Genomic DNA, 15,544 nt, shown 5'->3' with positions numbered 1-15,544 from the left:
CCTGGGCTCCCTAGGACTTACCTTGCTGTTGGCCCTAACTGAGGCGACGTAGAGCACCAGTGGCAACCAGAGCAGTCCGCGTCGGGCCATGGCTAGGGCTGGACAGGCTGGACAAGAGGGACGAGCGGCTGGGCTGGGCTCAACTCGCAGTTAAGTCCCTGAAGCTCCCGCCGCTCTTTCTGACCGCCCCGCCCTAGCCTGCCAGGCTTGTGTAGGGTCTGGACCAGGGGGTGGGGCCGAAGTGGCCAGCCCCACCCCCCTCATTCACTTACCCCTGGGACCGTGGGTTGGGCCCCGGCCGCCGCCCCGCCCCGCCTATCCCTCCGGCCCCCAATCCTCGGTCCTGGGACTTTCCCATGCGCAGAGTGGTTTGTTTGAACTTGCGTTTCCCCAACTGAGCACGTGTTTATTTAAAGAAAAAAAATTGAAGTGTATTAAAAGCATTTGGTTTGGAGAATTTCACAACCTGGAGACAACTGGAGACACTGGGGTGGGGTGTCAAAACTGGGATTATGAAGGGTCTCTTCTCATTTCTCTTCGGCTTTTTCCTAGCTCTCTTCCTTTTTCCACTTCTCCGGACCCGTATCTTGTCTACTTAAAGTACTCTCCCAGTCTTTTCTTCCCTCTATTTTTCTCTCTCTAATCTCCTGCATCTGTCTTCTCTTCCCCCCCCCCCCCGCCTTTTTTTCTGCTTTTGTAACCTCTTTGCTTTTCCTCTCTATCTCAGTCTTCTTTGTCTCAACTTCTTTTTCTCGCTTTCTTCTTGTTTGCTTGGACTCAATTCACTACGTCTTTCTGTGTCTCTGTTTTTCTCTTCCTCCTCTTCGTAGACTTGTCGCTTCTTTAGTCCAGAGCAAAGATTTCTATGCGCTGACCCTCAATTCCACTTTCTCTAACCAAACACGTTAGCTCAGTTTCCCACTTTTTCAGTCGTGTCCGACTCCTCGTGACCCCATTTGGGGTTTGCTTGGCAAAGATACTGGAGTGGTTTGCATTTCCTTCTTCAGCTGTTCATTTTACTGATGAGCAAACTGAGGCAAACGGGGTTAAGTGATTTCCCCGGGATCACATAGCTAGTAAATGACCCAGGAAGATGAGCCTTCCTGACTCCAGGCTGGGCTCTCTATCCACTCTATCTGCTACCTAGCCGCCCGCATTTCCCACTCTAGAACCACCCAATTTCCATTCATTCTTTCGACACTCACAATGTTCCACCGGGATCAAGGACGTAAGCTCCTTGAGGGCAGGGGCGATTACTTTATATACTCACACTTCCAGGCATACAGCCTTGCATTCAATAGTTATTGTATTATTTACATGACTTAGTAAAAGTTTAATTTGATTGAACTGCGTGCCAGGCAGGTACTAAGCAGAAAAGTCTTTGGACTACAAGGCCGAGGATGTAGATTAGACTCTTGGCCCTGCCATTTGCAGCTGTATAACCTTGGGCAACAGTTTCCTCTTTCTATAAAATGGGGTTAAGGATACTGCACAGAGCCATCGTGAGGTAAGTGCTTTGTAAATCATAAAAGATGATCTATTCCATTACTTTCTGGGAGAAAGCAGGAAAAAGGAGAGAAAAAAAGGTAGAATTACGATAGAAAATGGCAGAGAGGTCACCAATCGCTTTCTCAATGCCTTCAAGGATATTTCCCCCTTACCTCTTTCCCTGTATTCTATCCTTCAGCACTCTCCGAGCAACCTCCCCCATCCGTCCACACCGACTAACAGAGCTTCAGAATCTCAGAGCTGGGAAAGTCCTCAGAGGTCAACTAGCCCAAAGGTTCCCGGTCTTTTAGAATATGAGGATCTCTTTTAAAACAACAACAAAAAAAAATGTTTAAATTGTAAATCTCCCCCCCCACTTAGTAGTACCATTAATATCCATTGAGAAAATACATGACAAAAAGTTAGTATGAATTCAGAAGCATTGTAAATAAATTTGTGTTTTCTTAATCACATCATCTAAATTCAATTAAAAACAGAAAATATGTGTGTAAGATAGTTTATTCAATCTGCAGAGGGTATGCTTGCTTATTGTATTGAATCATGCTACATATTTCACTGGAGCCAAATAAAAATAAAAAGGACAATGGTTGGTGGGCATATGGAGTTCTGGAACCCGTGCAAAAACTCTGAGCCCTAGGGGCAGCTAGGTGGCACAGTGGATAAAGCTCTGGCCTTGGATTCAGGAGGGGCTGAGTTCAAATCCAGCTTCAGACACATGACACTTACTAGCTGTGTGACCCTGAGCAAGTCACTTAACCTCAATTGCCTCACCAAACAAACAAAAAAAACTCTGAGCCCCACTTCCCCTTCAAAGGAGGGCCTACAGTTGGGAATGACTGATCTAGTCCAATTGATATCTGAACAAGAATCCTAGGGTGGTGCATGGAGTGTTGAACTGAGTCTGGAAGACCTAGTTTTGAATCTTCTTTCAGGTACTTAATAACTGTGTGACCCTAGGCAAGCAATGCAACCTCTCTGAGCTCAGTTCCTTCACCCGAAAGATGAAAATATCAGGGTTGTTGCTAGGATCAGATGAGATGGTCTAGATAAAGTGTTCTGTAAAACTTCAAGTGCTATACAAAGAACAAATTTATTTTTATTTTGGTAGGAAAGAATCAAGAATTGATCATTTCGTGTCTCTCTGAAATTCATTTTCCTCTGTTGGTGAAATCATGCATCATTGAAGTATGGAAGCACACATTTATTGAAAGGCAACATGGTATAATGGTTAGAGCTGACCTCAGATTTAGGAACACCTGAGTGTGAGTCCTTTCTTTGCCACATACTGGTGTGTGACTGGGTCACAAAACCTCTCAGTGCCTGAGGCAACTTTCTAAAATTATAAATTGCAAAATAGGTGCAGACTTGCATTGATGCATGAAGTTTCCTCAAAGGGAGTTTCTTACACTACTTAAATCAGAGTCAGGGCCTCTCTTCACCCCAATTTATTTAATTGAGCTCCAACCTGGATACATTGTTGTATTATCCTGGAAGTGTTCAGAGTATAGTGGTAGTGGGAGATCTCAGTTATAGGGGAGATCATAGCAGAGGAAGGCTGAATGAAAGATGTGGTGGAAGCTATGGGGCTAGTCCAGCCTTCTCTCTGAATGGTGGCCAACTGCAGTATCCCAAATCCTGTCACTGCAGTCTTCCTGTGGATGCTTTCCAAGTTTAACTCAGCTCCTGCCTGCCACCTGGTGTTTTTCTGGTGAATCAATCAGTAACCACGCAGGGTGCCAAGAAAATAAGAATTACAGTAAACTTTTGAAAGCTTTTTTTTTTTTAATACCTGCGAGGTCAGCTGTGTAGACATGAATTGACCCATTTCATGGATGAGGAAACTGAGGTCCAGGAAAACTGCCTTGACCAAGATTACATAGGTAGTAAGTAAAAGAGTTGGTACTTGCACATAGGTATTCTGACAGTGAAGTCCAATGCTCTTTTCACTTTGCTACCGCTGTCTTTAAACCAAGAGTCCCAAAAGCTAAATCAAGAGTCAAAATTGCTTCTTAGAGCCTCTGCCTCTCCTGCTGCCCAGGTCACCTGAACACCACAGTCTCTAAAGAATCAGAATTTCAGGTCACCCAAAGGTCAGTGACAAGTTGTATGGTAGTTGTGAATAGGCTAAAGTATATTTCCATTGAAAATCTAGATGGAAAAAGTGGTATAAACTATATTTGGTTTATTTTAACATGCATTTATTCAGCACCTACTATTTCCTGGCACTGTGCTGGGCGTATAAAGACAAATAATAACAGTAACTGTCCTGCACTAGGTGAGAGGTGGCAGACATACAACACTTACACAGATAAACAAACATGATATAATTTGAGGAGGTGAGAGAACAAACAATTAGGGGACTCAATAATCAATCAAGCAATCAACAAGCATTTATTTATTTATTTATTTATTTATTTATTAACTTTTAAATTTTTATTTCTTTTTAGTTTTCAACTTTCACTTTTATAAGATTTTGAGTTCCAAATTTTTTTCTCCCTCCCTCCTCTTCACTCTCCCCAAGACAGCATGCAATCTGATATAGACTGTACATGTATAATCATATTAAATATATTTCCACATTAGTCATGTTGTAAAAGAAGAATCAGAACAGAAGGGAAAAACCACAAGAAATAAAAAAAAAGAGAAAATAGTGTGCTTCAATGTGCATTCAGACTCCATAGTTATTTCTCTGGATGTGGATAGCATTTTCCATCTTGAGTCTTTTGGAGTTGTCTTAGATCATTGTATTTCTGAGAAGAGCTAAGTCTATCAAAGTTGGTCATCGCATAATGTTGCTGTTACTATATACAGTATTCTCCTGATTCTGCTCACTTCAGCATCAGTTCATGGGATGGAGGTTAGGACTGGGGGATAGAAAGAAATGTTGGGTGAGATTTTATTCAAAATGGATATCCCTGGTTTGTAAAAGAATCTCATGATATGTTCAATAAGCAGTTTAGATTTTCACATTCAATCGCTTTTATGATCATCACCAACTGAAAAACAACTGAAATCATCTATTTTAATAGTAGGAATGGAAGATAAGGAAAAAAAAACATCATGGGAAAAACAACTGACCTGGAAAATAGATGCAGAAGAGACAATGTCAGAATCATTGGACTACCTGAAAGCCATAATCAAAATGAGGACGTAGGCAGAATCTTTCAAGAAATTATCAAGGAAAACTGCTCTGTTGTCCTGGAACCAGAGGACAAAATAGACATTGAAAGAATCCACTGATCACATAGGGAAAGACATCCCAAAATAAAAATTCCAAGGAATATTATAGCCAAATTTTAGAAAGAACAGGTCAAGGAAAAAATACAAGTAGCCAAAAAGGAATAACTCAAATATCGGGGAATCACAATCAGGATTACACAGGACTGGGCAGCTGCAACATTAAAGTATCAGAGGTCATGGAACATGATATCACAGAAGGCAAAAGAGCTAAAACTGCAAACAAGAATCGCTTACCCAACAAAATTAAGCATAATATATCAAGGGAAAAAATGTTCATTCTATGAAACAGGATTTCAAGCTTTCATAAAAAGACTAGAACTAAACAAAAATTTTGACCTCCAATATCAAGACCCAACAGAAGCATAAATAGGATTTCCAGTTCAGTGTTTAAATGGGGATTTCCTAGCTTCTTTCAAAGCTCTGGTCAAGTGCCACTTCATATCAAAAGCCTATGCTAATTTTCTCCATTGTTAGTTGCTTATACAAGAAATAATTTTGTATATTCTATATTTGTATCTATTTTTAAATGTTAATTTTCTCCATTTTGTTTTCCCTTAATCAGATATAATCAATCATATGTAAGTTCAATCATATGTAAGCTCCTTGAAGCCAATCTTATTTTGTTCTTGTCATTGTATTCTTAGAACCTAGTACAGTTGAAATAATGAGCAGCTCTTTTTACAGTGGTGATGTACAATATTCCTGTGCGGTATTTCTTCCATGAATTATTTCCTACTAATAGAACGTAAGTGTTCTAAGGGCAGGGACTGTTTCTTTTTCTTTTCTTCTTCTTTTTATCTTCTTCTTTTTGGCTTTGTGTCTCTAGAAACTAAGTCAATGTCTTGTGCACAATTGTTGCATATTGAATTGAATTGAATTCCAATTGTTTTAGACTATACATGTTTTTCCTTTCTTAAAATTCCTATTGCACATATTATATATGGACTCTATGGATAATCCTTTATTCATTCAAGACATACTGAACTCAAATTAACAGTCCTCTAATTGTTTCATGTATATTTATTTTGTTTCTTCAAATAGACATTGACTGCTCTGTGGACAGGGAGTATGTTGCATTTCTTTGTAGCTCTGATCTTGTTGAACACACTTATAGGAGACAAATAAATAATTTTTCACAGATTAATTGCTAGAGCAGAATGTCTAAATTGATATGTTCTTCTTTTCCTCCTTCTTGCTCAACCAGGTTTTTGTGACTATGAATTATCATATTCCCCTCATAAATAAAATGTCATTCATAGAAAAAAATAAATACCTACTCTATGTTGGGCACTATAGACAATGAATAAAACAACCTCTGACCTCAAGGATCTTGCATTCTGTCTGAGAATTTAACATGTAGATATGTAAATATACTTTTAAAATATATAAAATAAATATAAGAATCTGGGATAGGAAGAAAGGAATTTGAGGGGAGCTGAGAGAGCTCGGGAAAGATATCATGGAGAAGTGTCTATTGAGCAGGGCTTTGAAGGGATTCTAAGAGTCAGGGATGAGAAAGGAAGGCATTCCAGACCTGAGGAACAGCCTGGGCAAAGTAGAAGAGACAGGAGACGATGTCTCATCTGTGTAAGAAGACTCATTTGATTCCCCAGTTGATAAATGATCACAGGATATAAACAGGCAGTTCTCCGAGGAATAAATTAAAGCTATCTATAGTCAAATGAAAAAATGCTGTAAATCACTGTTGATTAGAGAAATGCAAACCAAAACAACACCGAGGAACCACATCACACCTATCAGATTGGCTAGCATGACAAAACAGGAAAATGATAAATGTTGGAGAAGAGGTAGGAAAATTGGAACATTAATGCATTGTTGGTGGAGTTGTGACCTGATCCAACCATTCTGGAGAGCAATTTGGAACTATGCCCAAAGGGCTATAAAACTGCATATCCTTTGGCCCAGCAATACCACTTCTAGGTCTATATCCCAAAGAGATTATAAATATAGGGAAAGGACTCACCTCTACAAAACTATTTATAGCAGCCCTTTTTGTGGTGGCAAAGAATTGGAAACTGAGGGGGATGCCCATCAATTGGGGAATGGCTGAACAAATTGTGGTATATGAATATAATGGAATACTGTTGTGCTATAAGAAATGATGAGCAGGTGGACTTCAGAAAAACCTGGGAAAACATATATGAACTGATGCAGAGTGAAATGAGCAGAACCAGGAGAACATTGTACATAGTAACAGCCACATTGTGTGATAACTGACTTTGATAGACTTAGCTCTTCTCAGCAATTCGAGGATCTAAGACAACTCTGAAAGACTCAAGATGGAATGTGCTATCCTCGTCCAGAGAAAGAACTTAGAAGTCTGGATGCTGATGGAAGCATACTATTTGCTCTCCTCTTGTTTTGTTGTTTAATTTTGTTTCTTCTTTCTTGTGGTTCCTCCCATTAGTTCTAATTCTTCTTTACATTATGACTAATGTGAAAATATGTTTAGTATGAACGTATCAGTAAAGCCTATATCAGATTGCACGCTGTCTTGGGGAGGGGGGAGGAGAGGGAGGGAAAGAAAATTAAAAACTCAAAAACTCATGGAAATGAATGTTGAAAGCTAAAAATAAATAAATTACATGTAAAAAATAAGAACCTCCAGGGGCCTCAATTTCCTCATCTGTAAAAAAAGAAGAAGAAGAAGAAGAAGACCCATTTAATTGGACAGTATAACGGTGAAAGGGAGAAATGTGAAACAAGTCTGGAAAGGGAGGCAAGAAGAGACTGGGAGGGACTTTAAATACCAAGCCAAGAGGTTGTATTTTAGCATAGGGTCAATAGGAATTTATTGGAGCTTCTCAAACAGGGAAGTGACATAGTCACTTTTCCAGACGTGAGGCTGGAAAACCAATCTAGGAAGCTATTGAAGTATTAATGGGGATATAAGAGTCATTAAAGAGGTAGAACTGACATGATTTGGTAGTTGATTAGATATGGGGGATGAGGGAGAGGGAAGAGTCAAAGATGAAATCTAAGTTGTGAGCTTGACCACCTGAGTTGTCGAAATAGCTGGGGTTATCTTCAATTGAAATTGGGAAGTTTGGAGGAAGGACAGGTTTAAGGAAGAAGAAAATGGCTTCTATCTTTAACATAATTAAATTTTTTTGTTATCCTGAACCTGACAAATACCAGCAAATATGAATATTTCCCTAGAGAAAAAAAATAGTAAAAGAAGATTGTACATGAAGCCACAAGTGCTCTATCCACTGCGCCACCTAGCTGCCTCAAATGGATTTTTTTTTTTTTTTTGCAAAGGCAATTGAGGTTAAGTGACTTGCCCACAGTCACACAACTAGTAAGTGTTATGTGTCTGAGGCTGGATTTGAACTCAGGTCCTCCTGACTCCAGGGCCAGTATGCTATTCATTGCACCACATAGTTGTCCCTACAACTTGAGATTTTTAAAGTTATATAATACTTTCATCAGGTTAGTTCCAAAGCTCTCCCTCTTATCTTTCTTTGCTCTCAAACTTCTTTTTGTTCTGTGTACTTATTTATTTTTACTCCCATAGGATTTTTCAAAAAATTATTTAGAACAGAAAAATAGCATTGTGCTTGAAACTGTGAATCTCTATTATATAATGCTTGTTTTTTCTTTTAAAGTGTATAACAAATTCAACATGTAACTTTTTTCACATCTTTAAAAAATTTTTAAGATACGCCATGTTCAAGAATTCTATTTTTGGTATGTTGAGTTCAAGATAATTCAGGGGTGGGGGTTGGCAAGATATGAGTAGCTATAGAACAAGAAGGCAAGGGATTCAAGGTTAAAGGTATAATTGAATTATTTAACTGTAGGATCAAGCCTTTTTTTTTTTAAACCCATGATGACTTGCACCAAAGAAGAGGTGTCAAAGATATTAGTCAACAAGCATATATTAAGCATCTACCATGTGCCAGGCACTGTGCTAAGTGCTATACAAACAAATAAGCAAACAACAACAACAACAACAAAAACAGTCCTTGTTCTCAAGGAGACAACATGAAAACAACAATGAACAAACACAATATATCCAGGGTGAATTGGAAATAACTGGCAAATGGAAGGTATAACATTAAGGGGAATTGGAAAACCCTTCTTGTAGGAGGCGGGATTTTAGCTGGGACTCTGCCAGGAGGAAGAACTGATGAGGGAGAGAATTTTAAGCATAGAGGACAGCCAGTGAAAATGTCTTGAGTTGGGAGATGCAGTATCATGTTTGAGAAACAGCAAGGAGGTCTGTGTCACAAGATCACAGAATATGTTGGGGTAAGTAAAGTGTAAGAAGACTAGAAAGGTGGGAGGGGACCAGGTTATGAAGGGTTTTGAATGCCAAGCAGAGGATTTTATATTTTATCCTGGAGATGATAGGAAGACATTAGAGTTTATTGAATTTGGGGATGACAGGTTCAGATCTGTGCATTAGGAAGATTAATTTGACAGCTGAGTGGAGGATTGGATTGTAATGGGGAAAGACTTGAAGCAGGGAGAGAGACTAAAAGCCTGTATCAGGGTGATGGCAATGTCAGAGTAGAGAAGGTGGCATGTACGAGAGCTGATGAGAACGTAGCATCAGGAAGACTTGGCAACAGACTGCATATGGGAGGTGAGAGAGAGTGAGAAGTTGTGCATGACATCTAGGTTTCTAGCATGAGTGACTGGAAGGATGGTAGTACTCTCAACAGTAATAGCGAAATTAGGAAGGAGGGAAGGTTTATGGGAGATGACAAGAAAGGTATGAGGGGAGAGAGGGGGAGATGGAGAAAGGGGGAGAGGGGGAGAGGAGGAGAGAGGGAGAGGGAGAGGGAGAGAAGCATTCATGTAGCGAAAGCAAGGAATAATAGCTTAATAACCCTCCTCCCTTTCTTAGCCATACTCCCTGAAAAGGCTCTCTATACTTGCTGCCTCCACTTCCTCATTCAACAGTTAACAAACACTTATGCCTTTCTTCTCACTTACCCCTCAATTTAGCAATCTAAAGTGGCTTGTGACCTCATCACTCAACTGAAACTTCCCCCTTTAAAGTTACCATGATCTCTTTATTGTTAATTCTGGTGGTCTTTTCTCACGCTGAAGCTTTTTCGACCTATCTGCTACATCTGATGTGGTTGACCACTCTCTTTTCCTGGCTACACTCTCCTCTATGGGTTTTTGTCATGATGCTTTCTCCTAGTTCTCCTGCTTATCTGAGCTTTCCTTCTCAGTCACCTTTGCTGAGTCATCATTCATATCACGCTCCCTAATTATGACCATTCCCCAAGGTTCTGTCCTTGGCCCTCTTCTCTTCTCCTGGAATGTCCTCAGCTCCCATGGATTTACTATCATCTTTATACAAATGACACACAGACATCCATGTGTATATACACACATATATATGTATATACACACAGACTTGTATTTATATGTATAATATATATGTACACACAGAGATCATACAGGTGTATGTTATGTGTGTCATGCACACATACCACATGAAATATGTGACATATGTATATGCATATCTAATAAATACCATATGTATATATAATATATATACATGTATAGCTATATAATATCCATGTGTACATTTATATATACACATGCCACACATATGTAGAGGTGAAACACATGTATATATCTATACAATGTGCTATGTGTGTATACAATATATCATACATATATAGAGATGTGATATATGTATACACACATGCACACATACATGTGTATATCTACACTCATATAAATGTGTGTATATATACATACACACACATACACACATATCAGGGACTAACCCCAGGCTCTCCCCTTGAGCTTCAGTCCCTCATCACCAATTGCCTATTGGTTATTTCAAACTGGATGTCCTAGAAGCATCCCAAACTCCACATATCCTAAACTGAATTCATTATCTCCACCCCCAAAAAAAAATCCTTCCTTTCTTCCAAATCTCCCTATTCCTACCAAAGGTACCACCATCCTTCTAGTCTCTCAGGTTTTTAACCTAGGCATTATCCTTAACTCCTCATTCTTTCTCACCCCATGTATCCCTCCAGTTGCCAAGTCTTGCCATTTATACTTCCGTGACATCTCTTGCATCCGACCCCTTCTTCCCGCAAATGCTGATACTGTCTTTGTTCCAGCTCTCATTGCTTCTTGCCTAGATTATTATTATAATAGTCTCTCTCTCTCTCTCTCTCTTTTTGGGCAATTGGGGTTAAGTGACTTGCCCAGGGTCACACAGCTAGTAAGTATCAAGTGTTTGGTCTGAGGCCGGATTTGAACTCAGGTCCTCCTGACTTCAGGGCCGGTGCTCTATCCACTGTGCCACCTAGCTGCCCCCATACTAGTCTCTTAATTGGGCTTCTTGTCTCAAGTCGCTCACCATTACAGTTAACCTGACGCACTGATTAGCCTCAACCTACCTTCCCAACCTCATTGTATATGACTCCCTTTCCCGAATTTCATAATAAGCCAAACTGGCTTTCCCGTTGTTCTTTTCTCATGATATTCCATGTCCTGGATTCTGTGCCTTTGGCCATCACCCATGCTTGGAATGTATTTCCTTCCTACCCCCACCTCATAAAATCCCTCTTTTCCTTTAAGACACAAGTCAAGCATCATCTTCTACATGAAAACTTTCACGATTTTCCCCAAATGCTAGTGCTCTCCCCTCCCCAATTACTTTATATTTATTCACCTTATATTTATGGCGTGTATGTAGATATATACACACACACTAAATGATATATATGTACACATGTATATAAACACATGCAATAAATATACATGTATATTGTGTGTATGCATACACGTATATATGTATTTGTTGCTTCCCCCATTAGAAGGAAAGTCCCCTGTGAGTAGGGTTTGTTTCATTCTTTGTGCTTGTATCGCCATTGCTTGGCATATAGTAGTTGCTTGTTGATTGATACAAATACAAAAGCTCGAAATGGTCCCTATTCTCAGGGACCTCACACACTAATTGGGTGCAGGAGGGCTCTGCTGCAGAGTGGATAGCAAGGCTCAGGACTCCTTAGGGTGAATCCACCTGACAGATGGGATCTGGAGGGCATGCTGTGAAGGCAAATGATAAGACTCTGAGGACTTTAGGCCCAAGTGGTAAGGCAAATGGCAAGACGGTTGTCTTCTGTCTTACTAGTCCTCCCTATCATAGTTGGTGACTTCTAGTTCCTGTGAGTGAAATGAACAGTCATGTCTACTCTGCAGGGTGGGGGTATAAAGGAGCCTGGCTTACTACCATTTTGAAATGAGGAGTTTAATTGGAAGCTCAACTTTTTGTCCATTTGTACTATTTATTCCAGATTGAAATATTTTTGGGTAAGTTATACAGGTTATCCTTTCATCTCCATGCCATAATCTGCATAATAAACATTCTTCATCTATTTGGTCTTTTCTGTATGGATGATCCAGCCAAACTCTTCTGAGTGATTACTGGAATGTAGAATGTTCAAGCTGGAAGGGACCTTAGAGATCACCCAGCTCCATCCCAATATGTTTTAAATAAGAAAGCTGTGACCCAGATCATCACCTATTGCCTGGATTTCAAAAATAATGTCTTAAATGGCCTCCCTGCTTTTATCCTGGTCCCTTTTCAGTTCAGATTTTACTCAGCTGCTAAACTGTGTTACCTTGGTCAAGTCACAACCTCCATAATTTTCCAAATGAACAGGTTACTCCACTGCTCAAAAACTATAACTGGTTCTCTGTTGCCTGTAAGATAAAATGCAGACTCCTTAATCTGACACTTAAAGCAGCTAGGCGACAGTGGATAGTGTTGGATTTGCAGTCAAGAAGACCCGAGTTCACATCCTGCTTAGATACATACTGGCTGTCTCATCCTGGGCAAGTCATCTAACCTCTTTCAAAGTGTTTCCTCATCTATAGAAGGGGGATAATGAGAGTTACCTACCTTGTTGTTTGTTTTTAGTGCTGGAAGAGGACCAAGACATCAAGGAGATGATGCCATAACATGCAAGTGAATTGGATTTAAGTGAGAAAGGGCTGTGCAAAGTCACCAGCCTCACTTTCTCTTCCGAAGCCATCTGGGTCAGTGGCTACATATATATCAGGGCAACTGGAGAAGGCCCCAGATGCTGTGTAAGACCTAGGTCTTTTAAAACTATGGTCTTTAGCAGGTCTCAGTTTGACTGAGGCAATTCCCATTCCATGATTAAGGCAAGGTAAAAATGAGGCAAAGAATAGCCTCTTTAATCTAGTCCAGAAAAAAAAATCAAACTGGAAGGGGAAGACCCTCAGAGTTTCTGGCCAAAACAGAAACAATTCTAATTTACATTCACTTTGAGTCAATCCGGGCCCAAACAATGACCAAGTGGGGTTTGGTCTGGGACCTATTGTTGGCCAATCAGTGAGAGTGAGTAATTTGGGTTTAGGGCTTGGTCCTAGGCAACTGATTGGATGGGGGTGGGGAGGTTGAGGACAGAAATAAGGTGGCCCTGAAGTCTTAAATCCCAGAGATTGGGAAATTGGGGGAAGAGGGATTGGGGAGGGGAGAGGAGGTCAAAAGCAACAGGGAGGGGAGGAGAGAGTGGATGAATAGGAGGCAGTGGCAGTATAGTCCAGTGGAAAGAGTAATGGTTCTGGAGGCTGAGAGGCTGGGTTCAATCAGATCTCACCTGGATGTTTTCCATCTGTGCCTTCATCTCCTGAGTCAGAATTCTATCTGTCAGACTAGAGGGTTGAACTAGATGGCTTCCAAGAGCCCTTTGAGATCCCATCTGGTTAAATCTTGAGAGGAATTCCCTTTTCTGAAAGACAGAAACCACTCAAGTTGCATGGGGAGGCTCAAGTTCCTTTTGAGAATCTCCCTGCCTCTCTGAAACAGTGGGTGGAATACCAGAATACCAGAAGCTGGGGCCTAGAGATGGTGTGATTTGCCCAAAGCCACAACAGGTGGTAAGAGAAAGAGGTGGAATTCCAACCCAGGTGGTCTGAATCTCAACCAATCACACCATGCTGTCTCTCTTCCCTTGGTTGCCTATGGACTCTAGGCCACAAGTATATCTTGGGGAAAGTGATACATTCAACAATATTAAGAGCATGGCTATAGAGAATCAAGTATGTCAGAACTAAATGCTTGTCCTCTCCCCTCCTTTTTGTTGCTTCCTCATCAGAGCATCTCTGTGGCACACTTTTATCCAGCCTATTCCAGCAAGTTACGTTTGCTAACTAACTTTATCTTCAGCTCAGATTTCCCAGGTTCAGTATACGTCATGCTTTTCAATTTTCCTAGGCCTGATTCTGTTTTTATTTGGACTCCAAAGGGAATGGGGTTTCCTGCCCCAGAATCCTCTGTGGCAGCCATTCACATTGGTCCACCTAGGGGTTCAGAAACAAAGTCATACCTTAGTTTACAACCCCCGAATTAAGCTCAGCCCAACAAGCGTGATTTCAAAACCTACCTTACAATGTTGTTGTGAGGATCAAGGGAGATAACATACGTAAAGTGGATAAAAATGCCACACCAAAGTTAGACATTATTGTTATTAAAGCCTTTCAAAATCTACCTCCTCCCTAACCCCCTCTAATGGCTCAGTTTATGGGCCATTTCTCATCAGAAACTTTTTCAGATACCCTTAGTTGTGAGTACTCCCTCATTATTTCCCCTTTGCAAATGATCCTGCATATATTTATCTGTTTACATGTTTTATATTTTCAGTAAAATATAGGCTTCTTGAGGACAATAATGTTTTTTTCTTTGCTCATTTTGTGTCCTTAATATTTGGCATAGCGTCTTCACACAGTAAGAATTTAATAAATACTTTTTAGATTGCAGCCTGCCTTTCCAGCCTTATTTGGTATTGTGCATTCTAAACTCCAACCATACCGGACTGATAGCTATTCTTCAAATTTAATAAGCCATTCTCCCTTGTCTGGGATGTACTCCCTCCTCACCTCTGCCTTTCAGAATCTTTCTTTTCCAGCTCAAGTAGCAGTACCTCTTTGTTAAAGCATTCCATAATCTCTTGAACTGAAAGTTTTCTCTTCATAGAATTTTCCTCAGCATTTGTTTGGCTCTCCATCCCATCATGCACTACTCCAATTATTCTTATGTGTGTTCATGACCTATACCCTGCCTGCTCTCCCCCCCATCCCCACCCTCCCACACCTAAAACGTAAGTTTCTGGACAGCAAGGGCTCAAAGTTTTTTTTCTTTTTAATCTTTGTATTCCCAATGCCTAACATGGTGATTTACATGTAGTTGGCTACTAAGAGCAATAGATCTTGGTTGAATTGAATTGAATTGCCCACCATAATACGGGTAGCAGATGGAATTCATCCATCAAACATTTACTTAGCACTTGTCAAATGCAGAACCTAGTGTGGGGAATTGGGGAAGAGGGGAAGGGGTGGGGCCAAGATAAGGGGAGCTTAAAAAACTCAATTTTTGCAAAAGTTTGGTGAGAGATTAGGGTGTGAGGGGGAGGGAGTGCTGAGGGCGGAATAAAGAACAGTGATTGGATGTCTTTCCCTGACTATTTTGTCCATCATCCCAGGCCTTAACCCATGACGTGTCCGTAATGAGAAAGCCGCCAATCCATAAATTTCTTGCAGGGGTCTTGGGTTTGACCCCTGGGCTTTAACCCAGCAGCATTGGTAGTAGTTGCGCGCCATCTCCTGGCCAAAGGTGGCTCAGCAGCTAGAAAAACAATTTTTTCAGTCGTGTCCGACTCTTCGTGACCCCATTTGGGGTTTTCTTGGCAAAGATACTGGAGTGGTTTATCATTTCCTTCTCTAGCTCATTTTTACAGATGAGGAAACGGAGGCAAACAGG

At 40.5% G+C, this 15,544-nt stretch overlaps 1 protein-coding gene across 1 annotated transcript in view; it reads right to left on the bottom strand.

Annotated features, from left to right (window-relative positions):
• The window catches only part of LOC114047378 (olfactomedin-like protein 2A), a 46,321-nt gene extending 46,159 nt beyond the window's left edge, over positions 1–162 (bottom strand). The window contains exon 1 of the mRNA XM_027868203.1: positions 22–162. Coding sequence (XP_027724004.1) covers positions 22–90 — 69 coding nt within the window. The 5' untranslated portion in view covers positions 91–162. The remainder of the gene's footprint in view (positions 1–21) is intronic.
• Positions 163–15,544: the final 15,382 nt, after the last annotated feature.

The sequence above is a fragment of the Vombatus ursinus genome, unplaced genomic scaffold (assembly GCF_900497805.2).
Source record: "Vombatus ursinus unplaced genomic scaffold, bare-nosed wombat genome assembly UNPS02014786.1, whole genome shotgun sequence".
NCBI lineage: Eukaryota > Metazoa > Chordata > Mammalia > Diprotodontia > Vombatidae > Vombatus > Vombatus ursinus.
Note: the sequence above shows the minus strand (reverse complement) of the source record. Positions and strands in the feature narration are given on the sequence as shown.